Source organism: Tetrao urogallus, assembly GCF_951394365.1.
Source record: "Tetrao urogallus genome assembly, chromosome: 23".
NCBI lineage: Eukaryota > Metazoa > Chordata > Aves > Galliformes > Phasianidae > Tetrao > Tetrao urogallus.
The window spans coordinates 3,965,416-3,993,355 of NC_136836.1; the positions used below are offsets into that span (position 1 = coordinate 3,965,416).

At 51.3% G+C, this 27,940-nt stretch overlaps 1 protein-coding gene across 1 annotated transcript in view; it reads left to right on the plus strand.

The window, feature by feature from the left end:
• Positions 1–9,554: 9,554 nt before the first annotated feature.
• GRIK3 (glutamate ionotropic receptor kainate type subunit 3) overlaps positions 9,555–27,940 on the plus strand; it is a gene marked incomplete at both ends in the record, with an annotated part of 69,437 nt that continues 51,051 nt past the window's right edge. The window contains one exon of the mRNA XM_079546037.1: positions 9,555–9,669. Within this exon, the coding sequence (XP_079402163.1) occupies positions 9,555–9,669 (115 nt within the window). The remainder of the gene's footprint in view (positions 9,670–27,940) is intronic.

Below are 27,940 nucleotides of genomic sequence, written 5' to 3' on the forward strand. Positions count from 1 at the left end.
TGAGTGGGGTTGGGGAGACCCACCCGAGTGGTACCCAACCTCTGCCATTCCTATCGAGCTCTGCACCTGTACACTTAGGAGTCACACTCCAGAGAAGATGGGGAGCATCCTGTTCTGAGGGAGTTTGTGCCTGTTGTCATAAACTTTCCCATGTTTATGCTCTCCCGCCTCCTCTGTAATAACAGGAGTGTAGGGGAAAGAAAAACGCATTCATAAAACCAGAATTCAAATCAAATCTCCAATTCTACTGGAATTAACTCAAAAGGAAAAGAGAATCAATTGCAGCCCGCTCCCCGCTCTTTAAGGCAGCCTCATATTGTTTCCAACGAAACAGAAATCAATAAGAAATGCTTCTTGTGTTTTTGCTTTTTAAGCTCGATACCAGCCATGCAATTTGGTTGACAATTATGAATGATCTGTTATGTCATTCAGCCCTTTTGCTGCTGCCCAGCTTGCCAAAGCCTGCAATCATGTATTATTGCTTGCGGGGACATCTTTAAATATTGGTTTGCTTTCCACTTTTCTACAATAATCACTCAGAAATGAACCGAATTTGCTGATCAATCCCATTGACTTGAAAGCAGAGGCTATTAATGCCTTCAGCTTGATGCTGGTTCCAAACTCCTCTATCCATGAGTTATGAGACCCATTGACTGAGCACACACATCTCCCCGTGCTGCTTTTTTTTCCTTCTTCTTCTCCTTGATAAAACGAAGATCTTTTGAGAGCTGCATTCCCCCCCAGGAGGTGCAGCTTGGTTTTAAAAACCAGCACGAGATGATAATGCCATTTCATCACAATAACCTCCTTGGCGGGTAAAAGTGACAAAGCTATTTTTGAAGTGCTTCATTAAAGATGATTTCATCTTCTTTCCAAGTCGCGAATCCTTCTCATTCATCTCCTGCTTGCCTTTTGCTGCTGAGTAGTGTGCAGTGGAGCTGGCAGGGAGCTGGGATCGGCCCCATGCAGCCTCATGCCTCCTCCAGCCACACTCAAGGGCTTCTCTGCTTCTCCCGTGTCAAGAGAATGGCTGGAATGTGATGATGCCCCAACAACGCCGTCCTCAGTGTGAACCATCCCCTCCTGCTCATGGTCAGGAGGATGAGGAGGGCAAGAGAGAGGAGAGCATGACCTAGAAGCCTGGAAATACATATATTTCAAGGGGGAATGGCTTTAAACTGAGAGAAGGGAGGTTTAGGTTGGATATTAGGAAGAAGTTTATCATACAGAGGGTGGTGAGGCACTGGCACAGGTTGCCCAAGGAGGCTGTGGATGCCCCATCCCTGCAGGCATTCAAGGCCAGGCTGGATGTGGCTCTGGGCAGCCTGGGCTGCTGGTTGGTGACCCTGCACACAGCAGGGGGTTGGAACTGGATGAGCACTGTGCTCCTGTGCAACCCAGGCCATTCTATGATACGATGATTCCATGATATTATTTCTATTTCTTACTCTTACGAGAGAATTGCACTGGAACAGAAGCACACCTGCAACATCAGCGCAGAGCTGTGGGATGGGTTCACCCGGTGGGACGCAGGAACTGCCACAGTGCTCCTTCAAACCTGCTAAATATCTCATAAATCTCAAAAAAACAGGGAAGAAATGGGACTACATCTCATTTGGAAACCACGTTGGGTTGGTACGATTCTGCAAATCATTTAAGCACGCTCTTATCTCAAAGCTAATGAATCAGCTTACTGGAATCAAGCAATACTTAAAGGCCTTTGAAGATGCAATGCAAAGCACTCAGCCTCTGGTGGGGAGGTGGGAGGATGGGTCCAGCAGTGCTTGCAGGGATGGGATGGGAGCTGTGGGCACACTGCAGCCAGCATGCACCCCGTGCTGCTCCAAATGTCCCAAAGCTTTACTTTCATCTCCAAATTGCAGGCATAGCCATTCTACAAGAGGTTTAAGTGATTGTTTTGTCTCATTTAGGTGAGGAAAAAAATCACTTCTTAATTTTGTCACTTCGCTGATGATAAATAATCAACAAAGCCAGGGAACCCTTGTGCTTGGAGCACATCTAACACTGGGCACTATCCCCTTCGGTGGAAGATACTCCTGAAAATGTCCTATTGATCCTGAGAGCAGAGCCATTCATTCTCCCCCGAAGGCCGTGCCGGAGACGATCAGTTTGCTGACAAATGGAAAACTCAGCACTGATCAGCAGCAAGGAGAGGTGAGACTGAACCCATCCCCATGCCAGCACCAGCCAACAGCCCATCCAGGGTACAGAGCCAAGAGAAGGGTTGGGAAAACAGGTTGTGTTGGCCTGGAGTGGTGGGGACTGCACCACTGGTCTGTGCTATCAAACACAGCAAAGCTGAGAGCCTCAGCGTTCCTCCTCAGTGATGGTTTGTGATCTGGAGCATGTGATGTGGGCTGCAGGAGGAGGAAGGAGAGCAAAAAAAAAACCCCGAAGCCATTTTCACTTGTTCTCCTTTTGGCTGCTGCTGCACCCTTGGGATCGCCCTTCTCTTGGAGCGCGGTGGTTTGGAGGAGAAAGAGGGTGACACGCTCTCAGGAGGTTATTTACAAGGGCTCTTGTGTTGGAGATCAATGTGCAGAGCCGGCTGAAGAACGATTTCAATTTTGCCCTTAAAACTTGGATCAAACACTGCTGACAATGCAAACGTCCCTGCCATCCAGAGATTAAACTTGTTCTGCTGTTTTTAATAGGGGGCTGAGCACGCTGCCTGCCAGCGGGCACTCACGCTGCACCGTTTGTCTGAAAGCAAGCTCAGAGCATGCTGCAGAAATAACCCATGTGTGCCTGCACTCTGCTTGGGATGCTCCTGGGGCAGCAGCACGGACCCAACAGAAGGGATATCCCACAAACTGGGTGCAAAGTGGGGGTTCCTCGAGGCAAACTACCTGGGTTTACCTCTGGATTGCTTCGTGCTCTTCCCACGACCTTCAACAGCTCCTGATGATTGAGGACACGATGGCAGCATGAGGACACGAGCAGTACGGTGCAGTGCTGGAGTCTATAAGAGGTCTGTATTCACACATCCAAAGCAATTTGCAGCGAGAGGCACCCCAGGCATCTCCTGGGACACGGCTGTCTGTCTGAGGCTGATCACCCTTGACTTCACCTACAGCTGTTTGCTCCTTCAGCTAGAAATTAATCCCCACAACTTCCCCACCCCGGAGCCTCTCTTGTGAGAAGTGCACGTCCAGTAAGAGCTGCAGGCAACCACTGAAATGAGCTGCAGGACCGACCCAGTGGGAGCAGCACCTGGTTCTGTCACATCCACCTTCCCAGCAGCATCGTGCAGAGCCACGCAGAGCACCAGCAGAAATCCCAGAGATGCAGTGACCTCAGAACCCACTTCTGCTGTGTGTTTGTGAGGAGCCCAACAAAAGCAGCTCCTTGCCTGGGGATGGCTGTGGCTCCAGGCTGTTCTCTGCAGCATCTCCCAGCTGCAAATGAGCACAAGCCAAGGTCAAAGCCTTCTCCTCCTGAAAAGCAAAGGTGTTCCTGCTGTCATCGTGTGCCTCAAGGAGGGATTGCAATCCTCCAGTAGAAACAAACGACAACAGGTTTTCTGTTAGCTGTAAACTGATATTAAGGGATAGTGGATTAAGCCCTGGCCTGAGCTGTGGAGCCATCCTGCAGTATCCCCAGCCTCTGTACAGGGCACACAGAACCACACACTGCAGGCTGCACACCCCAGCAGCAGCTCCTCTCTCTGTGGGACTTTCCCCAAAGGCTCTGGCGACTCGTTAGTTGCCTTCAACTAACAAGTAATAGCAGCAAACAATGAGACAAGTTTTGGCTTTTTTTCTAGATCAGCACCATTCCAAAAACCTCTTCCGAATTACCTCTAAGAGCAGATGGCAGTGCCTTATTCTGAGTTACTCATCACAACAGTACATTAATTCATTATTAATAAGAACAGTGTTTGTTCTATTCACAATGCTTTGAGGGGGTGCAGAGCTTTATGTCCAGGATCTCAGCTCTCCTTTCCTACCTGCAGGAGAACACTGACAGGCTCACCCAAGCATTTCACCTTCCCAGGGCTTTCAAGCTTGAGAAGGAACTGTGTTTCCCCTTTTGGCAGTCGCCTCTTTGCATGAATTAATGATCCCCAGAGACACGACGCTGTTCACATTGCTTGAGCACGGCGTCAAGGCGTTTTGCTGCAAGGTTCCTGTAGGATCCTTTGCTGCAAATACAAAAGGGACAGATTGCATTTGCTGCTTCTGAGACCCAGCAGCATTTCAGCTGCTGACGTGGGGCTGTTTGCTCCCTTGTCCCACCACAGCTGCAGAGCACAGCTGGTGCCACACACCACGGTTTTGCTCAGAGGGGTGTCCCTTCATCCTCGCTTTGAAACCCAGCACCAAGAGATGGCCCATGCCAAAGAAACCCTCTCCCCAAGTCGAGAAACTAAAATTACAACAGCGAATTACATACCCATTGCCCTGATCCCTCACACATGGCAGTGAGCTCTTCCAGCAGCACTCAGACTGCTGCAGCACCAGGCTGTGACTGTGGCACAGCACTGCTGTCATCACTGCTCACTTTATAACGAGAGGCCACGGGCACACAGAGCTCCAAAGACCCCAAATCCATACCCCCCCCCCCCCTCAGTGCACCTCTCCCTGCCCCCTGCCTGGGGATGCCCCCATTGCAGTGCCCATTGCTCAGCCCCATCCCCTTGCATTCCCACCACCCTCAGACAAACCCTGCCCTGCCCAAACGTGACAGTGCTGCACAGAAATTGGGACTGCATTCCGGGAAGGATGCACATCCCCTTCCTAGCAGAGCACAAAAGCACCTGACATCCCTGATGCTCCTCAACACATTATGCAGACAAACACTAACCAATGGATTTCATGCAATTTCAGGCATAATTTGTTAAAAGCCACTCAATCCCATGTGATTTCGGCCTTAATTCTTAAGAGCCAGGGCTCAGTGCAGGCAGCAGCCACCCCACACCATGGGAAGGGGTTGAGCCAGGAATGGCAGCACCCCGTGTGCCTCTGGGACGAGAAAAGTGGATTTTAACCCTCAAAAATGGTGCAGAACCTGATTTTGGCCACACGCTGTTCCCCCTCCCCCCAGCGAATGCTTATAACACAAAACCACAGTTATGCAGATTTATGCACTGTCTTCTTTTACACTTGAAAAAAAGCCAACACAAAGTACTTCTTTATATATGACATTCTGCTTTAAATATCTGATGTTTACTGGACGCTGTTCTATTTTTTCCTTATGCTTGGAAAAAAAACAAAAAACAACAAAAGCTCCCCATAGAAAATCATGAAAATTTGCTCTAAAGAGAGGCTCGCTGTTTTCCAGTCAGGTTTCCACAATGCAAATTGTGCTCCCACCATGAAGGGGAACCGGTGCACAGCAGACACAGTGCAGCACAGCTCTGCACCCCCTGCCTCAAACACAGCCAGCAATAGAAGGGATGGGGCAGCTGAGAAGGGCAAGCAAGGGGCTGGGGTCAGGTTGGACTTAATGATCCTAAAGGTCTTAATGAGACTCTGCTATGACTTAACGAAGCAAACAGGGTCACATAGATCATCACATAGATGCAGGCAGCTTCCTACATTGCATTCCCAACTTGTGACCGCTGCACCATTCCCTTCTAATGGGATAAACCTTGGGTTGCCCAAGGAGGCTGTGGATGTCCCAGCCCTGGAGGCATTCAAAGCCAGTCAGGATGTGGTTGTGGACAGCCTGGTCTGCTGGTTGGCGACCCTGCACATAGCAGAGGGTTGAAGCGAGACGATTGTTGTGATCCTTTTCAACCCAGGCCATTCTATGATTCTGTGAAAATGGGATGTAACTCATTGCTTGCTAAGCTGGGAAGTGCCACAGCCAACCCTGTGCCCAGGCGCTGAGCCGTGTTTGGAACAGCCCTTCTTTCCTCGCCTTTTGCATGCAGGGTGAGAGGAAGCTTTCTGTGACTCATCCCAACCCTCGACGTGGGCAATTGGACACATGGGGGGTAACTGCCCAGGCCCATTTGGGGGCTGACAGACAGAAAAGAACGCTGCTGGGGGATTTATCAGAAAGCCAGGAGTGTGCCGATGGGTTTTTTTTTTTTTGTAAACTGGTTCCATGGAAAGATAATTGCAAGCAGAGTCTAATTCTGCAGCCTCTAATTTTCTTGTCTGACTAAGCAGGCATAATTTACACCCATCAGTTGCAAATGGCTTCTCCCACCAATCCTAAAGATGGGGGGGGGGGAAAGGTTGATTTCCTACCTCTGCAGAAAGAGGATGAAACACACACGGAGCTCCTGGCACAGCCCTGCATTCCCACCCAGCCTCAGCCACACCATCGTGCAGCCCAGGAAAAGCAGCACCTGATGGAGCAGCTCCTGGCTGCCCCTGCTGCTTCGGAGCCACAGGGCATCCTCAGGAGATGCACCTTGGAAACAAGGCTTCCTCTCTGCCCCCCTGTTATTCTAAGCGTCCATCACAGAATCACTGAGGTCAGAGAGACCTCTGAGATCCCCAAGCCCAACCACCCCCCGTCCCCTCCATGCCCACTGACAGCCACCTTCAGCCCCACAGGGATGGAGCCTTCAATCCATGTGGCCCCAGCATTGCCCCCCAGCTCCTGCTCTGGTGCACACCTGCCTTCTACAACAACACACGCAGCAGAACCAGGCGTGTTTCAAACCAGCCATCACAGCAGCGTCCTCCAACACAAACACACACCTTGTGGAGCTGCGACCTTTCTAGAAGCACTATTCTGCAACCAAGATTGTACCAAAAAGTGCATTTTTCCCCCCAGCTCCAGCGCTCGCTCCCCTCCCGCAGTGCTGTGCTGTGCAGTGCCTCCAATGAGCAGAGAGAAGAGCCTGGGAGAAATCTGCCAAGTGGGAAACCTCCATCCCTACCCAGCGCCCACCCAGCGCTTCTCCATCACAGCACACAGGGAGGACGAGGAGATCGGTGCGGTCCTGGAGTGGGCGGCAGCCCCCGCAGCGCTCAGCCCGCAGCTCCCGGAGCCGGGGTGCGTTCAGCAGAGGGCACTCACGGCCCAGGAATGCGCTCCGCAGCATCGCGATGTACGGAGGACCCAAGGAGCTCCGTAACGGGAGAGCTGGGCAGCATCACTCGCGGTGATCGCGGCTGTTAGGCGCACGCATGCAAACATAACGCACGTGGGTCGCATCGAGCGGTTCAGACGGCGTTAGCAATGAGAAGAACCTCTTTTTGTTCGTTGGCACGGAAATGTGTGGCGGCTACTGAAGTATTTCTCTCTCTCTGAGGTCTGCGCCTCTTCTGAAGCAAGGATCTGAGTGAAGGAGTCCTTTGTCAAGCAGTATTTTCCTCGGATATCAATGAAATTGTTGCCATATTTTTTTTCCCCCCATTTTGGCAAACAGTTTCATACCCAACACGGAGAAGCCTTGCACTAAATCCACCCTCTTTGGAACAACCGTAAGCCTGCAGCTCTATTTGTGGGCGAGTGAAGCAAGATTTCAGGCATATGAGGAATGTAAAGTGTAGATGAGTAACCTCCATGTGTGATATGCACGGCTCCAAACGCCACGAGCAACACTGAGGGAGGAGAAATCCAACAGAGCTGAGCACCCTCACCCCCAACCAGGAGCATCCAAATAGTGCTGGTATCCTCAGGGCTGCACAGAGGGGCACGCAGAGCCCAGGACAGCAGATCTGCACCTGAGCTCACCCCTCTGAAACCCCACCGTGCTGTTACAGCAGTGGGGAGCAGAGAGCAAAGCAGAAGCTGGAGCCTCTCATCATCTAACAGCAAACATCACCCCGGCAACTGCCTGGTTCCAACAGTTTGCAGAATCACAACTTCTTGTCCTGAGTTAACTGAAAACCAAACTCTTCTCTAAGTGTTGCACTCAGAAGAGCAAAGAACAGCTCTCTCTGTAGTCTTCCTCCCAAAAGCATTTTTCTAACTCCAGGTGCACAGATTCACCAGACTGTGACATTTGATTTCACACGAAGCCCACAGCAACAGCTGTCCCTTGTTTAAGCACCGAGTGAAGAAAATCCCTCGCGTGCACTCGTATTGAATCCCATTCCTTTTGGTGCCCTGAGAGATAGAAACACCCTCAGACCGAGGCTGCTCTCCTCCCTGCGGGCACTCAGCTCCCTCCCCAGAGCTTTTTCCAAAGCTCCACAACGACCGCCTCTCCCTATGGCACGGGATCGGCCCCACAGCACCGGGTGCCCCGCAGGGGAACCGCCTCGCTGCGCAGCCTTCAGTAACCCAGGACCCCAAGGAGCTGTGCTCCGACTTTCAGAGTGATGCATATTTGCACACCTCCCCCTCCGCCCCCCCGGGGTTCACGGCGTCCGGGCGGAGCTGCGGCACTGGGTTGAGCTGCAGGCAGAGCGAGGTCGGCTTTCTCTTCCAACGCCGAGCGGAGAGACGGGCAGAATTAAAAGGATGAACAGAGACGGACTAATAGTATGTTTGCAAGAATATTAAAGATTTGCTCTCGAGACGTTCCAGGCGATGTAGTTAGCAGACAGCTCGCAAATGGGAACGATTGGAAATGATGGAATAGATCGAATTATTTAAATGAGAAAAAATAAATTCGCCCTCTCCGAGCCCCGCCGGTTGGCAACGCTTCCTCCTCCCCCGGCTCTCCGTCTCTGTCACCGCAGTCGTTCCACTCCCCCATCGCGGGGCTCGGTGGTGGCACCGAAATGAAACCCATCCTCAGCCCGAGCCCACACCCAACCGTGCTGCTGTGCGCTGCCCCGCGCCCCGTGGGGCTGCTGGGGACACAGGGGACAGTGGGGACATCCGGGGACGTAAGGGACAGTGGGAATCTCGGGAGACAGAGGGGATGGGGGGATTTCTGAGAGCTCTGGGGGACACAGGGGACAGTGCGGGCCTCCAGGGACAGTGGCACCCTCAGGAGCTCTGGGAATAGAGGGAACACCATCATCCCTAGCACAGAGGGGCCTTTGAAGGCATAGGGAGAGCGAGATTCCCAGGAGCTCTGGGAACACAGGGGACAGTGGGCACCTCTACGAGCATCGGAGACACCTGGGAACCGCTCCGGGGACAAAGGGCGCCAGCATCCCCGCGACACGGGGACAGCGGGGACATAGAGGGAACACGGCGGGGACACGGCGGGGACACGGCGGGGACACTGGGGACAGCGGGACGCTGTGGGTCGGGACGCGGAGCAGCCGTCGGGGCGGGCCGTTCCCGCAACCCCCCGGGGTGAGCGTGTCGGTGCGGGTGTGAGCGCGGGTGCGTGTGTGTGAGTGTGCGTGTGTGCACGCTCCACTCCGGGGCTTTGTGAGAGCCGCGCGCATCAGTGGTAGGAGGGGACAGAGCCGCTCCTGCGGGCGCACCGACAGCCCGACTCCGCAGGTGCCGCCCGGCTCGGCACGGCTCGACACGGCACGGCTCGCTTTGGACCCGCACGGCTCGGCGAGGCTCGGTTGGGCACGGCTCGGCGCGGCTCGGCTCGGCACGACGCGCTCACTACGATGTGCCATGGGCGGCCGCTCCGGCTGAGCCCCGGGCCGCAGCCCCCCGCCCCGCTGCCCCTGGGGCCGTAGGGCCGCGGCCCCGCGCCCTGCCCGACGATGACCCAGCCGTGGCCGGCGTTCCGCGGCGTGCTCTGGGAATACTGCGCGGCTCTCCTGCTCGGAGGCTTCTGGGGACACTGCTCGCATGGGATGCCTCATGTCATCCGGATAGGTAAGCGAAGTACGGTGCGAGGGGGGTGCGGTGCGCTGCCCCGCCCGGGGATGGGATGCGGGGAGCGGGGCTGGAACCGGCGCGTCCCTGCACGGTGCCGGGAGGGAGCCCGGAGCGGGGACACGGGGCGGTGCGGGGCTGTGCCGTGTAAGGGGGAGATGGAGACGGTGCCGGATCGGAAGGGGGATGCTGAGAACGGTACGAGGAGCGTCGCGGTGCCCGGTGCGAGAAGGGATGCTGCGCTCCGGAGAGGGGGATGCTTTGCTTTGGAAAGCGGGGTGCCGTGCCCGCGGGATAAAGGGATGCTGTGCTTTCAAAGGGGGGGATGCTGTACCCCAAAGAAGGGGATGCCGTGCCCCAGAAAGAGGGAAGGCTTCGCTTCTGGAGAAGGGGATGTTGTGCTCCTGAAGGGGGGAATGATGTGCCCCGGAAAGGAGGATGCTGTGCTTCAAGAGTGGGATGATGATGTGCACCAAGAAAAAGGGGATTCTGTGTCCCGAATAAGAGGATTTTGTGCATTGGAGAAGGGGACGCTGAACCCCGGAGAAGGGGATGCTGTGCCCCAGAGAGGGGGACGTTGTGCCGGTGCAAGGCGGGTGCTGTGTGGCTGTGAGCAGAGATGCGAGCCTGCTGCAGGAGGAGCGTTGTTCGGAGGAGCTTTAACCCCGGCCAGGAGCAGCCCTCGGGCACGGGGTGTTGCTGTGGGGCTGCGTAGGGCAGGCAGTGCTGGAAGCCGTGCTGAGCCCGCAGCCTGCAAGGTGCTACGGCGCTGCGGGGGGCCGGGTGGTATTCATTAAATAGCTGAGGTTCTGGGGAAAATTAATTTTTAATGATGTTACATAAAGTAATTGCACAGATAACAGCTTGGGAAAGAGGCTATGATCTTTCTTTCTCTAATTAAACTAGATGCAGAAACGTGTCGTGTAAAGAAAGTCTCTGATTCCCTGCTACATCCCATGCACTTCGCCATCAGTTCACATCCACAGGGATTTGCTGTGTGCCCATAACAGCAGTCAGGACAGGGTTACTGCCTGCATGGGGACCAGAGTCCAAGCTGGAGAAAACAGTGAAAACCAAATAGATTTGTGGATGTTTTTTAGTGTAAAAAAAAAAAAAAAAAAAAAAAAAAAAAAAAAGACTTGTTTATGCTGATGTGAATGCACAGCAACCATGGGAAAGCCAGAAAGAGAAAAATACCAGTCCTGAAGGGCGGCCGCGTTCTGAAATATTGCCATCTCCAGAAGGGCTGCGTGAGTGCATGGCCCTGGCACGGACTGCAGCTTGAGTCCTGCAGGGCACACACTGCTCACCTGTGCTGCTGTGAGCCACGCAGATGTGCCCTGTGTGTGCTGCAGCACCCCGAGTTGTGATGGGAAAGGTGGATGGGAGATGCCCTGAGAGCATCAGTGCTGCTCACGGCGGTGTTTGGAGCCAGGAGCATCCCTGGGGCAGTGCTCAGCTCTGTCAGATTTTCTAGGCAGGGCTCAAAGCAATCGTACAAAGGGATCCGGGAGATTCCAGCAGGGAAACTGTGCCAGCCCTTTCCAAAATGCTGTGGTTGGGCTGTGGCTCTGCTCCTCCTCACCACAGGCACGGAGCAGAGCAATGCCAGCACCAAGGCTGCCCCAGGAGCAGCGCCATGCAGGGTTCTGTGCAGCTCCATACAGACCCATAGAGCACCATGCAGTGCCATGCAGCCCCATATAGCCCCACACAGCCCCATATAGCCCCATGCAGCCCCACTGCCAGCCACAACCAGCAGCTCAGCCCCTCGCTCAGCCCTCCCTCCACCGCTAAAGCAGGAACAAAAGGGTCAGAAAGGAGCTGTAATGGGGCTGCAGGAAGGTCTGCATTTACCTGTGCTCTCAGCTAGAACTGGAATAATTCCGGCCTCTTTCACTGGGAAACTGCGGCTTCTCCCCCCCTGCATTCATTCGTGCAAAGCTGCTCTGGCTTTCCAGTAATTATTTTAATTATTAGGCGATGCCAAGAACTGGAGAACGCTTACATAAGTATTGTTTTAAAGCCGAAAATTAAAGCGGAGAAAACAGGTAACTTTCCAAAGCTCCCCTGTTTTCCCATGAAGCTGACAATTAAAATAAATACAGCGGGGCTTTGGTTCTTTTCGAGGAGACATCCAGGAAAGGAAAGGAAGAGCTAAAAGCGCTCCTTCTCTCACGTGTGAAATATAAATATTTAATCCACACATCTAACCATAATCTACGCAAACACACGCACAAAGAAAGCCTACCGCCGGGTTTTGTTGTTCAGAGGTAGGAGTTGGGATCTGAAGCTTTCCCCCCAGCAGCTGTTTAATTATTATGCAATGATAAATATTTGAAAACGCCGCATCAGAAAACAGCCCAGCCGTGTGCACGGGGTGCTGCTGTGGCACTGGGCCATCCCAGCTCAGGGATGGATGGCTGAAGCTGGGAGTGCAATGCTTCCATTGGAGGTGGCAGGGCTGGGCTGGTGCTGGCGTGGGGAAACAGAGCCCATCCCTGAAGCATTGTTAGGATCCACTTGGGATGGCTGTGCCAAAGGATGATCCGTTAGCAAGACGTAGTGGCTGAGATTAATAGGAGATGGTGCAAGCTGCAGCGCAGGAGCGCTCGGCACGGCCCTGCTGCTGGCGTTGCTGGTGGCTGCTCCCATCTGCACCCAGCGCTGCGGGGCTGCGGGGCTGCAGCACAGCCCTGCATGGGGATGGCAGCAGCTGCAGCCCTGCAATGGCAGAGCCACCCCCGCCCCACTCCCTGCCCTCCTCTATGTGGATACATTCCATTTTTCTCTCTGGTTTTAGAAGCAACCACCTGCACCGTTGGCTCTTGGCTCTTTTCCTGCTTTTGTGTTTTCTTATATATATATATTTTTTCCTTGGGATGAGACCCCTGTGGTGCAGCAGCAGCAGTGCCCAAGGGATGGGTGGGGATGGTGATGCTTTGAGAACGTGGGCTCCGTTCCTCAGAGCTGTGTGCACCCAGGGAAGGGCTGCACACCGACTGCATGCTGTGCAGAGCAGACAACCCAACGGGATCGGAATCGGTGCAGGAAAAAAAAAAAAAAGAAGAAAGAAAAAAAGCATTGATTATTTTATATAAATACACAGAAAACAAATTCCATGGATAATTACCCTCCACTGTGTGATTGGCTTTTTGGAGGCTCATTACGCCCGCCTGGAATTTCATTCTGCAATCACCTTCCCACACACTGCAGGCGAAATTGCCATCAGAAATAAGGCAGCAGCATTGGGGGGAACTGGGACCTGGGGGGCACACAGCTCCCAGGTTCAACGCTGCACAAGGACCCCCCTAAGCTGTGTTCCTTTGGGGCTCCGCTGCTGCATGCTCCCTGCTGCCACTAAAAGGCTTTGTGATCACCTTCGTGGAGGTTTCTCCTGCAACCCCACCTGCATTTGCATGGCTGTGCAGCCACTGCTTGAGCACTGAGTGGCACGGGGAGGTGTTGTGGGTCAGGAGATGCTCTGTGCATCAGGCAGCTCATCCCGGTGCTGTAAAACTGTTTGGTGGTAAATTAATTCTGAATACATTTGAATAACAATGTTACCTCTTTATGGCGGAATAGCCTAATTGTTTGATCTCAGCATCCTCATGGGAGCACGGTGCGGGAAATTAAGATCAAACCACACGAAAAGAAATAAATAAAAGGAAAGGCAGAAAAAGTAATCGACCCCACTCCATCGTGGGGAAAAAGTGGTCCTGGGATGAGCGGAGCTGCGCAGTGCCCAAAGTCACAGCTGTGAGTGGGACCTCAGTGGGGCAATGCACAGGTCTGTGTGCACGGAGGGGTCTGTGTGCATGGAGGGGTCTGTGTGCACGGAGTGGTCTGTATGCACAGAAAGGTTTCCCTGCATCATTGCAGCTCCCACCCCCAGCTCTGCGCCGTGGCTGTGCCATAGAGCTGCACGCTCGCCGCGCGTTGCAGCCAGAATTCTGCTCCACCACCAGCGGGTGCAAATCTGCCTCTACTACCTTCTGGATGCTCTTCTTGGCGAGAGCAAATGGAGGCTGATGCTAGGAAAAGATTTTCCTAGAGTTTTCCAGATGCACAGAACGATAGCAAAAGCAAAAAACTGCACGCCCTGCGGTGCTGCTGGGATGCAGCAGTTCTCCTGCCCGGCCCCGCAGCAGCAGAGGGCACTGGTTCCTCGCCATCTCCCACTGCTGGGGGTGAAGCAGCAGCTCCAGCCACCTCCTCCCCCCCAGTGCTGTTGCAGCCCTGCATGGGACAGCGCTGCCCGAGGAGCTGCCACCGGAGTGCTTTGTGGGGACAAAGCTCCAACCAAACCCGGCGCTGCGCATCTGTCTGCAGCACGCCTCCTAAAGCCTCCTGATCCAACGTAAAGCATTTCTGCGCCGGTTTTGCTGCGCAATCTTGATTCCCTCTTTTTTGGCTAGAGGATTAATGCGATGCTGTCTAGACTGCTTTCCTCTCCCTTCGCATGTTCTGAAGGTTCTGAGGAAGGCAGAGCACACAGAGAGCACCTGAGCTGCACAGAGGTGAAGGCTGCAAAGGGTGGGCGAAGGCAGGGGCTGCAGTGAGGGCTGTGCAGGTGCTGCTGTTGGCAGTGGGACAACGTGTCACTGAATACTGCAGCTTCCATGTCCTTAGAAAGGGGTTGGTGAGGCAGGACTGCCTCATTTCAGATGGATGTAGCGTGATGGGGCTGCGCAGCACTACTCATGTTCACTACCAATAAAAACAGACAACGTGCTTGCTTTTAGCACTCATAATAAAGCCCCAAATAGGCTCAGGTCGTTACCAAGAAGCAACAGCTCGCAGCACAGGGCTCTGCTCCCAAGGAGCAGCCCCATACAGGAAGGGGCTTCCCCTCACACGCTGCATCTGCAGGGAGCACTGAGCACCACACAGCCACGGATGAGACCATTCTGCTATGGCTGGGAGAGGAGATAACCAGCAGCACCCTGCTCTGATGCAGACATCGCTTCCCAGAGCCGTGCAAGACGCAATCCACAGCACTGCTCTGAATTTCACCATACACGCACCAAACAACTCCGGAGCCAGAAAAGCATCCCCGTTTAGGAAGTCTTTAAGCATACACATAGACCAGCCAGCACCGAGGGAACAAAACAAAGCCTTAAAATTCCAGAAGTGTGCAGATGAATTCTTGAATTTGCACTTTGCTCATTGCTGGGAAGTGGGCACCAGGGAGCCCAGTACGGGGCGCGCAACGCCGGTGTGGAGAGCATTACAAAGGAGTGTGAGGCTGATGGATTGAAATGAGCCTTCTATTCTTCACATCTGCAAACAGCAGCTTTGGGAGCATTTGCTGGTGCCACTGCAGCAGTTCAGACCATCACAGTGCTTCGGATGTCCAATAGGAAACGGGAAAAGGCTGCTGGCTGCCTCACAGGGGCCACTGGATGCTCGTTAGCTGGTAATGACAGCTGATTGTGAAGGAATCGAGGTGAGCAGGGCAGGGCGCTGAGCCCCCCAGGTGTGTGGGGACATCTGCATTCCTAAACCAACAGCACCAGTACTGCAAAACCCAAATTTCATTAAAGATGGCCACGCATGGTGAGAAACCAGCGAGAGCTGTGGGCGGCTTCACTTTAATGAATAGATGGCTGTCATCTCCTCCTTATCTCCCAGGATGAAACAGTAAATAAAATCTGGTATAACCCACAAATTTAGCTGAGTTATGACTGTCTATTGGCACTGAAGTGTTAGACTGGGTGGTTGGTTTTGCAGTGAATGCAAAGCACTCAGATGTCAGTGATTCTAACAGCAGCCATCCCGAATCCCATCCCTGCAGGTGGGTGAACACAGCTCAGGCAACACCGGCACAGCACAGGTTTGCTATGGATGAAGCAGAAAGGAAGTGGCCGCTGAGCAGAGGATCCAGAGATGGGGTGGGCAGAGATGCAGCACTGCGAGCTGCACCCAGTGCCTGGATTGCATTCTTACATCATATCATAGAATCATAGAATCATAGAATCACCAAGGTTGGAAAAGACCTAAGAGATCATCCAGTCCAACCGTTCACCTATTCCCAATAGCTCCCACTAAACCATGTCCCTCAGCACAACATCCAGCCTTTCCTTGAACACCCCCGGGCTCGGTGACTCCACCACCTCCCTTGGCAGTCCATTCCATCATAGAATGGCTTGAGTTGGAAGGGACCTTGGAGATCATCTCATTTCAACCCCGCGACAGCCTTACGGGTGCTCTGCTCCTTGCTGTGGGTTCCAAGCTCCCTGCAGTCCCTCCCAGCTCAGGGTTCTTCAACCCTGTGACCCTGTGGTCCTCCTGGTGATACCCCATCACCCCAGGATCCCCCCCAGCTCTCCGCTCAGCTTTCCATTCACCTGCACGAGACAGATCTATAATGTTTTCTCTTTCTTTCCTAATGCTTCATTCCTAGCACAGCTGGTGATTTATGGAATAATCCATTTAATACATTGAAGCGATCCATCAGTGGCGGATAATCAATCCAGCTCATGATTTTAAGTGTGCAAGAGTGTATGATGTGGACTTGTGTACATATTTTCACCCCGAATCGCACCGTTGTCAGACCAAATAAAGCCTGCCTTGCCATCTTCCTTTCCCAGTGACTTTTGTTTATGGTGTGTAAAAGAAAATCACAGCATTATATTACACCTTGTAAGTTTTACGGTGCTTGAGAGGTTTATGCAGTACGAATGTAAAGGGCAATGCAATAATGCAAAGGGCAGTGAGACATTTTTAAGCGCAGAAGGATACACAAGGAGCTGCAGAGATAAATCTGGGTGGATAATCATCCCAAAGTGTCTCTCCTATTTATGAGATAAAAAGACATTCGCTGCAAATCATGCTCCGGGTCATTCCTGCCCCGTTCTCTGGCTCTGCTTTGCATTACGGGCAGCTCAATTGTTCCTAATGGTGTTTTCCTGCCCTGGCACACATCCCAGCTGTGCTGTGCCTGTGCTGCCTCACCCTGAAGGATGCTGCAGCTCCCAGTGCTGACGGGGCACGTCGGGTTTGCCCAGCTCAAGGACTTGCTTACAAGGACCTCTTTGTTGCCCTCTGTGAATCAGAAAGGGTTCATCCAGAGAATGAACCGTGGGAAGAAGCAGAAGGAATCCCAATTAGCCAGAATGCTGCTCACAGATATGAGGGGTGAGCTGGGTGCTGGATGCTGGGAGCCTGCTATGAGCTGAGCTGGGTGCAGAGCTGCACACAGGAGCAGCTCCAGGCATTCAAGCAGTGATCTGTGCTGGGACAAACCCCACGGCACGGCACCGCTGTTAGGATTTTTAAACAGTGAATAGTGAAACTTGCTCAGATTTGAGTGCTCAGAATGCAGCATTCATAACTGCAAGCAGAGCTGAAGACAAAATGCCATCAGAAGCTCATTTGCTTTGTGAGCTCCGGAGGACAGAAGTGCTGTGACCCCTCTGGGTCTGATCCACCTCCATGCGCAGCGCTGCTACAGCTCTGAGCTGGAACAGGGACCCATAAAAAGGAACTTCTTCATTTAAATTTCTGGTCTATAAATTCTTTAAGACTTGCTCTTCATTTATGGGGAAAGAAAACCATTTTCTTCCCCACTTTACGCACTTTCCTCCTTAGGAATTTTTATTTCTGCAAGATCAGTTTTTGTCGCCTTTACTTTGAAGAAATTCTAAGTGAGTCCTTGGGCACTCAGCTCCGGGGTTTGGCTCATGGTGTTTGAATGGAAATGGGCTTTTACATTTCTTTTCCTATTCACCTGCTTCGCAGGGAGAGCGCTGCCCACAAAGCGTGCTGCATCATCTTGGATGGAGCTGCCATCATTTCAGACTCACACAGAGCCCACCTTTGCAACAGCATCACCTTCAATTAGGGCAGAAGTTATAAGTAAAAATATCAGATAGAAACAATCCTCTGCTCTTCTACCTGTAGCCCTCCTGTTAACAGACAGAAGTAGTTCTGCACATACACCCATCTGCTGTAAACTCATCAGTAACAACAACCATCTTCCACTGGCTTCATTTCTTCATACATTTACACAGCAGCAGTGATTTGAGGAAAATCAGGAAATATTTCCCCTTCTGCAGCACGACTTTATATCTCAAGTGTGGCCATTTGAGTTGTTGGATCCATCTCTTCCAATTAGGAGGAGAGCAGTGGCATGCTAAAATCTGCAACCCAACCTGATTTATATGCCATTATCGTTACATTACGAACCTGCATTTAATTTTCGCACTTTTTGGAGACGATTCTGACCTGATTCACTTCCACTCCCTTTTCTTCTCTCCCTGTTCCTGCCTGGATCCAAAACCCCCTGCCCACCCCCAACTCCCATTCATGCAAAGCTCCCACCACTGGTTGGAACCCCACACTGCTGCATGCCTTTAGCCCTGCTGTTGGAATTTCTGCTTATGCCAACAGTGAGAAACAAAGTGCTCAGTCTGTGCCTTTATTTCCCACAGATCCAGCCCCTATGGGTGACACAGCACAGCCCAGCTCTGAGTTTTGGGGGGATGATTCCCCAGTGCACACAACCACATCGCCCAGCAGTGGGTCTAGGCTGCATCCCTGAGGTCACTCAGTGTGCTCACATATCAATTTGTGCCTTGTGGGTTCGTGGGAAAACCTATTTTGCTATGAAATATGGAAGTTTATGCCAACAGGACCATAATTCGTAAATCGTTCTGACAGCTGCAGTTTGAGAGAAAGCACAGAGAAACTGGAGCAATAAACCTCGCCATTGAGAGAGCGGACCTGGGAGTCCTGCAAAGAATTCTTATCCCAGGTTTATTTATGATCACTGCAAAGTTTTTGCATTTTACTGCTAGAAAATTACTTGTAAACGCAGCAGGGAACGAAGGATTTTTCCTGTGTGAGCGTGATACTTCAGTCTGATTTTTGTATGTACATTTCTGTGACCAGTTTAGCCATCGCTTTTGATTTATAGCAACAGTAATTATTTCTAAATAGTCAGGATGTTCTGGGGTTAACCACTGATTTCAGTCGGCAGAATGGAGGCTCTGACAGTGATGGATTTCAAAGGGGATTGGCTGGCGGTGCGCTGCCGTTTTTCCTCTGGATTGCTTTAATGGTGCTAACGGCCTCTAATGGGGAGCACGGATTATTTATGTTCTTCAGTAGGTCCTCATTAATTTCACAGTGTACTTGGTTGGAGATTCCCAATTTCTTGGTTTCTTAATTAGCTCTTCAGGTTCGACAGTGCAGAGCAGTGGAAACGAATTCTGGAAGTACAATGCATTCCGAGTCCCGCTCAGAAGTAAGGTGCTGCAAAGACTCCTTATGCTCTGAGCACCTCATCTGCTCAGAGCAACAACCCCAAGAGCAGGGATGGATGCAGGATCAGCAACATGCATGGTGGCACCTCCCAGACTGACCCTCCTGGCACAGATGGGCGTCCATCCATTGGGGAATACAAAGCCATGAGGATTCCCTCCCCTGTGTTGGACCCTTAGGGGTCACTGACTCCAAGGAGAAGGGCAGGAGGATGGGTGGTGGCAGCTCTGGGGCCAATCCTGTCTCTGAAGTGTGCTCCCAGCACCATGCATGCATCCAGCAGGGCAGCACCCATCCACTGCTTCGCAGGAGAACTCCTCATAGCAGCACCACAGTGCAGAAAGCTGTATGAGGCTCAAGATCCGTCTTAACAGGAAGGTGAAGCCAGTCCTGAATTACCCATCGCTGTGGTTACTGGGCTGGCTGCACCTGCTGGATCTGGTGTGCTGCTCCAAACCTTTCTGGTGGAGGCAGGGAGGCCAAGCAGCCCCGTTGCACGTCCTTCCCTTCTGCAGTGCCCCGGATATGAGCAACAGCCACCAGAATGTTCATCAGACATTACAGTGTCAGCCACACGACTAACTGCATTTGGGATTGTAACGCAATTTGTTAGAGCTGCGTTTCCTTTACAGACCTTCAGAGCCTTATTTTTAGAGAAGTATTTTTTGATCTTTCACTGGCTCCCGTTCTGCCCCGTATCAGACTCCCCACCTGGCTTTGAACAAATGACTTTGCTCTTCCGTGCTTCAATTCTGTACTTGCCAAACAGGGCTAAGCCCACCCCATGCTGCTCTGGGCTGCAGTAATGGGGAGGGCTTTAAAGCGTGGGCATGGGAATGGAAAGAGCTGGGAGAGACACTGATGGTGGTCTGAGGCAGAGCAAAGAGGCAGAGCAGGCACAGCCCTACTGAACAGCACAGGCTGCAGCCTGGGACTCTCTCATTTGATTTGTTTTGGGGGAAAAAAAGCACGTATCCTAAACACGCTCAACTGCTCATTTATTTTTAAAGTCGTTTATTGAAATGTAACAACTGTTTACTCAACATGGGACTGGAAAGCCTGAAAACATACTCTTAATAATCCTTTGGTATTTAACTGACGTACAATAGTCTGAGCTATTACGTCCCAATGATACAGCCCAATATTACAGCCTGCTTGAGACGTGTAATTAGCAAGGAGAAGGCTCTGGTGCCCAGCTCCTGCTTGGGTCCATGCAGTGCTCAGCCCTGGTCATGGGCACAGGGAGAGCCCTGGGGATGGCTGCTCCCATCGAAGGACTGCTCTGCCTCTCAGAAATAGGAAAATCCCGAGCCCTGTAATGTCTGAAAGAGGAAGTGTGCTTTGCACACAGCTTTGTGTGTCACAATGTGACGTTAATTAATTCCTATAAGTGACTTTTTGTGCTTGTTTTTAATTATCCTCCGGAGACTCAGCATTAAGCTGTCTGGTGGTGTTCAAGACCAGGTCGGATGGGGACCTGGGCAGCCTGCAGGTTGGTGGTCCTGCCTGTGGCAGGGGGTTGGAGCTTGGTGATCCTTGGGGTCTCATCCCAAGACATTCCATGATTCTATGAAATCTGGGGACTGCTTCAAGGATGGGGTGTGTTTGTCTGTTCCAGTGCTTACATACAGCTCCTAATTGTGGGGCTGATGACTCTGCAGGTTCCCAAATTGTGTCCGTCTCACCTGGAGGTGGAGATCAGTGCTCTGGGTACGGGGAGAGGAGAAGTTCCAAATTGAAAGGGGAACTGCAACATCCACTCCTTTGCTGTTCCAACCCCTCTAAAATAATGTTTGGACTTCATGTATTGCTAATTACATACACTGCTGTTCTGTGCTACTTAATGCCAGCCAGTGATGGATGGTCTATAATCTTATATAAGAGAGAGCACATTTGTTTTCTAAGGGTAACTGCACACAATCTGTTATTGTATAACGCTGAATACTTTGCGGGTTGGTGCCTTTCAGCACTGAGCATACAGCCAGGCCTCCCTGACAAAAACCCCCATTAATCAGAGCCTCCCTGGGCTGCAGCACTGAGGACCACGACGTCTTCTTTGCATGTCTAAGCCGGCCGGGATCTCGTTCCGCAAAAACCTCCCACCGTTTTTCCCTGCTTTTATTTTGCTTTATTTGCTTTAAATGGGAAAGCACCCTCCCGGTGCTGCTCTCATCATTTCAGTCGTGGCTCCAATTTGTCAGCGTTTCCACTGCTTTTAAATGAGCAGCTTGAAGGGGTGGGGACAGCTGCAACTCGCTGGGAGAACTTCACTAAGAGAGGGTTTGGCTTCTTTGGTTTGCACAAGTGCTGCTGCGTGCCCAAAGCTTGAATCAGTGCAGCCCCTTGTCCAGATCCTGAGATGGATTTGGGGGAGAGGTGTTCTGAAGGCACTGAGGAGATGGAGAGGTGTAGGTGAAGGTCGCACTGAGCTGTGCTGCACTGAGGATGGATTCCTGCAGGAATGTAACTTCTGCTGCTTCAGCTCGAGGATCCGTTGCTGCACTTTGATACGGCTCAAACCCACAGCTGCTCTAAGCAGGTGGAAATAGGGCTAGCCCATCTCCCTAGGAGAGATAGAGGCTGTGGCTAGGGGGGGGGGGTTTAACTGCTTATAGGTAGCAGCTATAGGATGAGAGGCGACGGCCTCAGCTTGCTCCAGGTGAGGGCCAGGTTGGGTATTTCAGGAGCAATTTCTTCTCAGGAGAGCAGTGATGCTCTGGCACAGGCTGTGGGTGGCCGTGACCTCGTGCCATTGTACCAGCATCATTTCAGCTCTGGCTGCTCAATGCTGTTTAGGAGGAGCAGTGCCTTCCTTCCCTGTGCCCCCACGGCTCTCCCAGGTTTCACCACTGAAAGTTTTTGGGTGTCCTCTTTTTTTTTTTATTTTTTTTTTTTTGCACGGTACGTTTCAAATGCTTCATTGTCAAACTGCTTAAAAGCCCTTATTTATAAAATGTGTGCGTCTCTTTCAGCTTAACTGAAAAGGCATTAAAATAACTGCAGCTGTGGAAAGAATAATTACAGCGAGTTTTGTCAAGGACTCTCTTGTCTGATGTTGCCATCTGTGACATGGTGAATGCAAAGATCATTTTAAACATAGGCAGTTAATGTAGAGAATAATTTGGGAGCTTTCGATATTTATGGTAAATTATTTAACTTTACAGTTTGGTTTTATGGCCTCATTGTTCCTCGTAGGTTGGATCTCTGCCTCTCTGTGTGGTTCTGCTCTTTGATTTTCACTTTGCGATGGAAAAGTAAACTGCTGCAGAAGTAACACTTTGCACCTTGCAGAAGGGGATGTGGCACTAATCAGATTATTTTCATGCTCTCCACCACCATCCTTGATGCTTTTGAAAGAATCTTTGGAGAGGAATGTTGTTATTGACCACAGGTGTTAATAGGCAGCCCTTCAAGCATGGGCAGCGCCGGAGGCTTTGTGAACACCGTGATTTCACATCCATTTTCTCCATCTCTTAGCATTTTGTTTTTAAGGCTCACACTATGAGGATATTGCTGCATTATGTCCTTCACCAGCTCCCTAACTGTCAAATTAAGAGCAGTGAATAACTGAACGCCAGAAAGAAGAGGGGAACTCGGCTTCCCCCAGAGCTCTTGGCTTCCCCAGGGCCGCAGCTCCTGTTGGGTGAACATCACAGCAGAACTCAGACCGTGGTTCTGACAGCTGAAATTGCATCCGTCCCCCTTTGGAATAGGCGCGATATCAAAGGGAAGGGAGGAGGAGGACGTCCTCCTTGCTCTGACAGCCCCTTCCTGGCCGCTGCCCATAGCTGTGCCCGCTTCAGCTGCTCAACATCTGGCTGTGCCCATGAGCTGCAGTGCATCGCCACAGCCAGCAGGCAGTCTGAGGGCACGAGAAGCAATGTGTGGAGAGTGGCAATGGCACAGCCCTGCAAATTTGGCACTGCTGGGTACTCACAGTATTTCCCTTGCTTGGCACCCCCCCGTGCATGCAGGACATTGCCCTTTGCCAGGTGGGAGCCTCCCTGGGTGCGTCTATGCTGCAGACAGCAGTTCTTTGGTGGACACACGAGGAAGCCAGGAGCCAGCAGTTGTTCCTCAGCTCAAAGGGCTCTTCTCTACACCCTCCCACCTTCTGTATATATGGAAGAAAGCCATGGAGCACTTGCTCTGCATTGGATGGAGGTGGGCAGTGCAGGAGTGGGGTGAGTGGGGCCGGGTGGTGCCAATGGGGTGGAAAAATCCCCAGCTCCACACTGACATCAGTTCCCATCTCGTAGAGCAAAGATACCATCAGCTGTTGGTAACACAATGCTGCTTGAAGATGTGTCGTATGGGGAAAGCCCTCCTCTGAAGACCATAGAAGCCTGTGCCAGCAGCGTGTGCTCCTTTTGTCCATACGTTCCCTTGCTGTGCACATAAAAGCACAGATGGCCGAGCCCTGCAGGCGGGCATGCAGCTGGGAGGACACGTGTGTGTGTGCATGTGAATGCACACTTGTCTGAGGGAGTGGGGGCACGCACAGCTCTGTGATGTTGGTACGTCTGAAGGAGGAAGTGACACAATTCCAGGCTTTGCCATTGACACAAGCACTGACTTTTCTTGGTACAACTACAGCATGAAGGTGTGTACAGAGGTATCTGTGCACAGGGCAACCCGAAAACATCCGACACTGTAAAGCTCACCCACCAAGGCCTTGGTGATGTTGGTCTCCCTTGGGTCCGAAGACCAGACAGTAAGAGCAACTCCACGCTCTCCCATTCCCATCACTGGCTCTGCTTTTGGGTCTGCCAACAGACACGCTGATCTGAAATACTTCCACATTCTCTGAATGCAACCCTGTAGCTGAAAACAAGAGGAAATGGAGCAAGCCATTGGGATCAAGGCAGCTCTGAGATAGGCACTGAAATGCCATGGGGCCATGCACAACATCCGTCCAAACGCAGTGGATGGCAATGGGAGATGGGCCCAGGGGCTGCACGCACTCAGTGCCAGCAGTCCTTGCACTCTTTGGCTTCTTTTCCCCAAGCCACCATCCTCGTTAACTCAAATTAACGTTCGTACTGCCAGATCTATGGGGACGTGCCTCCCAGACTCACAGACATTTCTGTTATGGTCAGGATTAATCACAAGGGATAATTAGAGTATTAAATGAAATAATTAGAACGTTATGACTCTAATAACCAAATTCATGGATATCAGCTCCTGAGAGAAGGCAAATACTGCATAAGTTCTGATGGATGCCTCCAGCTGAACTTATTTCTCTTTGCGTTTTCAATCCCAGCACTCCCAAACGTTGGCCACTGCTGCACGAATTTCACCGTGGGGCTGGGGGGGCTGCAAGAAGCACTGATGGAGCAGCAATGCTTTGTAGCACCAATGCATGTGGGCTCCTGCCTACGTTCTGTGTCTGCCAAGGAAGAAATGAATGCACAGAAGTATTAAGCAATTGCAAATATGGAAAATTGTGCATTCTGTGAGCCCACACAGCAGCGCATGCAGCTCTGCAGTTGCTGCTGCAGCTGTCAGCATCTCAGACACGGGGATGCAGAGCTCCCAGTATGCGCTGGGCCTTAAAATGCAACAGTTTACAGCACAGAATGAGCATTTTCATCACCTCAAGAAGTGTGAAGTGCTGGCAATGGGCACGCAGAGCTCTGTGCCACACGCACTGAGCTGTTCCCATGCAGCCCCCAGCTCTGCACTCCATCCCCTGCACAGAGAACACATCGCAGCACTTTGGGTCCTGAATTCCTTCACAATAAGCAGCGATAAGAAAAATTCTGCGTCATTCCAACAAAGCAGTCAAAATCCAGTTGCAAATGCTGTGCTGTTTATTGATAGCTCCATAATACAGGCGAGCTAGGTTGCCAGACAGCTGCATTTCCTGGCATTTAAAAAGAATTCACTGTAATGTATTGTAATACATTAGCATAATAATTGGTAAGCATTCGCAGATGAATAGTTTACTGACTGATAGATTTTGTACAGAAACTGTGAAGGTTACATGGAGGGTGAAAACATTTCACTGTGTCAATGAACATACTTAATTTTTCTGGAAGTGCTATTTAAATTGTGCAGCGCTGGAGCATTAGCATAACAAAGACATAATGCATGAGGCTGTGCTGTAATGGGGAACGCTGCCCTGCAGTCCCTTTGCTGGGTGACCCATGAAGGAAGGGGTTGGAGCTGCTCGTACCGGTGCAGGGATGGCTGCTCCCCGTGTGTGCTCACTGGGAGGGTGGGAAGCTCACAGTGAGCGTGTGGGATTTGGTGGACCAGAAGTAATGCAGATGAAGCTTTTCCATACGTTTTCTGTATTTAACATAGAATCAGAGATTTGTGTCGGAAGGGATCCTCAGAGGCTGCTTGAGGACCCATATCCTGCAATGCAAAGACACCCACAGCTCCAGCAGTGCTCAGAGCCCCATCCCCTGAGCTGGGGGGCACCAACCCTTCTCAGTGCCACCTGTGCCTCACTGCCCTCATCATAAACAGCTTCTCCCTCACATCCAGTCCAAATCTCCAGTCTATATCCAGTCTACATCAAGCATGTTTACATTTTACCAGACTTTCATCACAGCTCATCACACAAAGTCACCTCCACCTGGCAAGGTTTGGCTTGCTGCTTTGCATTTGCTCCCAATGACACTCTGGATCTTCTGCATTGCTGAGCACCAACAGCCCTCACTGTGTCCCTGATGTCACTGAGCCCCCATCCTTCTTGGTCTGAAGCAGAACACCAACTTAGCCATTATCTCAAAGGAAGCAGAGAAGTGGATTGAAAGGGACAGAGCTGAATCTTTTGGGCAGAAAGCTTTTTATGAAAGCATTTCGAGCCAGATTCTTGCTTGCCATTATGTATGTTAATTCCATTGTCGTTTGGAATAAATTGGGGAAAACAGATGTGAGGAGGAATGCGATGTTCCTGCAGATGAGGAGACAAAGCTTTCATCTCCACTGTGACCAAATGGAGAAGATCAGAGGGACGTGGAGGCTTTGCTGGTGGAGGGATCCCCAGTCGCTGTAGCACATGGCTGACATTCATCTCCACATCAGGAATGTGTTTTAAAAATAAATCAAAGGAGCTTTTTGCCCGAGCGGCAAACCAAAAATACTTCCTTTCAGTGCAATTATGTGACCCGTGGTTTCAACCATAAATGTGCACATTTTACACTTTCCAAGCTTTCATCTGAACAGCAAACTCTGGGGTCCAGTGCATCTCTTCTAGGAGTGATGGAAGGATGAATCAAATCTCATTTGTGGAGCTCTTTAATCTTCGATGGTATCTGTGCTTTTGCTTTTCAGAAGGTTCCTGTGCACAGAGAGGAGAGGTCCAACCAGCTTTGTGCCTCCCTTTACATCTGGTAACACATCTTCCTATGGCTTTTTCAACCAGAGTAACATGATGTATGCAGGGTGGACAGATTAAGAAAAGCTTCCCAAAAGTAAAAGCATTTCACTGCCAGAAGGGATGCTTCAGTTAAGAACGGATCTCCTGAGGACTGTGGGTAAAGAAATCCACTGATGGGGGTCCCCACAGACAGACAGAGCTCTTCCTGTTGCATCCTCACCAGAAGATGAGTCAACACAGCTCCAGCTCCTGTGATTTCAGCTCTTTTCAGTCCTTTGGGGATAACCTCACACTTGCTGCTGCTGGCTGTACACAAATGTGACCCGCCTGGCTCTCCTCATCTAATTGGTAACAAGGAAATTGAAATGCAATTTATGGTAACAGATTTCTTCCTGCTTTACAGTTGCAACGTGTTTCATTAACGCTTCCACAGCAATTTGCACTACTAGGGAGACATTTGCTTCCCATGAGAAGAGAGAAAATTGAACAATACGGAGCTTAATTATGGGGTCAGTGTGACACGTGTGGGTCCTGCTGCCGTGCTGAGGGCTCCTGGCAGGGAAAGCTGCATGGAAAGCTGCAGGAATTGCTGCAGGAATTGCATTGCTGCTTCCTTGCAGTGTCCCTGTGCTCGCCAGGAGCTGAGGAGCAGAGTGAGCCCAGGGCTCAGCAGGACCACCTTCACAGCCCTGCTGTTTTCAGGAAGGTTTTGGTCATACAGATGTGTTTATCTTCACCAGAAGAATCACACAAACTCCTTACTCTGTTTTAAAGAGTGATAGTGATAAAACTGGCTGGTTTTAGGCAGGGGACCGACTGTAGATCCACCAACCAAGATGCACTGATTCCTAAAAGGTTATCTTCAAAAGGAGGGCTTTGTCAGCACAGCACATAGACCTGCTCCTCTGCTCAGAGGTAGATCCCTCCTGAGCTGGAACAGCCCCATACAGAGCTCGGTACACCTCCCTAGCACCACATCTATGGTACCTCAGGACATTCTTTAGTGGTGGGCTCACCGTGTTAGGCTGAGAATTGCACCTGATGATCCTAAGGGTCTTTTCCAACCTAAAAAACACCGTGGTTCTGCAATACACCTAAGTCTACTTCATCCTACAGCCTGTATGTTAAGAGCACCAAGGAGGGGCATCCCGTGGTGAGATGCTCTGTGAACCCAACATCATCAGTACTCCTAAAAACAGCTCTTTGCAAGGGCATGAAATCAGCTCAGCACAAGGACTGCGGTACCCAGAGGGCTGAGGCACCAGGAGAAGCCCCAAATCCACCCTGAGCAACCCCACAGCGAGCAGCCACCAAAGCCAAAGGAACAGCAGAAGGACCTGTGCAGAGCAGCTCTGCTAATGCAGCTCTGCTGCCCTCCTGCAGCCCGGGCTCCTGCAACTTGAAAGGGAACAGCACCACAAAGCACCAAACATTCATTAATTTTTACTTCTGCTGCTTTAAAAGATATCTATTATTTATTTCTGCTCAGATATATTTGATAATTAGCACGAAAGAGAAATCGAGCAGCAGATGGGGACATTCCTGGGGAAAATCTCACTGCTGAATATTTCATAAAGTACAAATGTAACTTTCAGCCTTTTGCTTTACATTGAGCACGGTTTTGCAGACAATCGGCGAAGCTGCAAATTAAAAGCAAAAAAAAATTGCTAT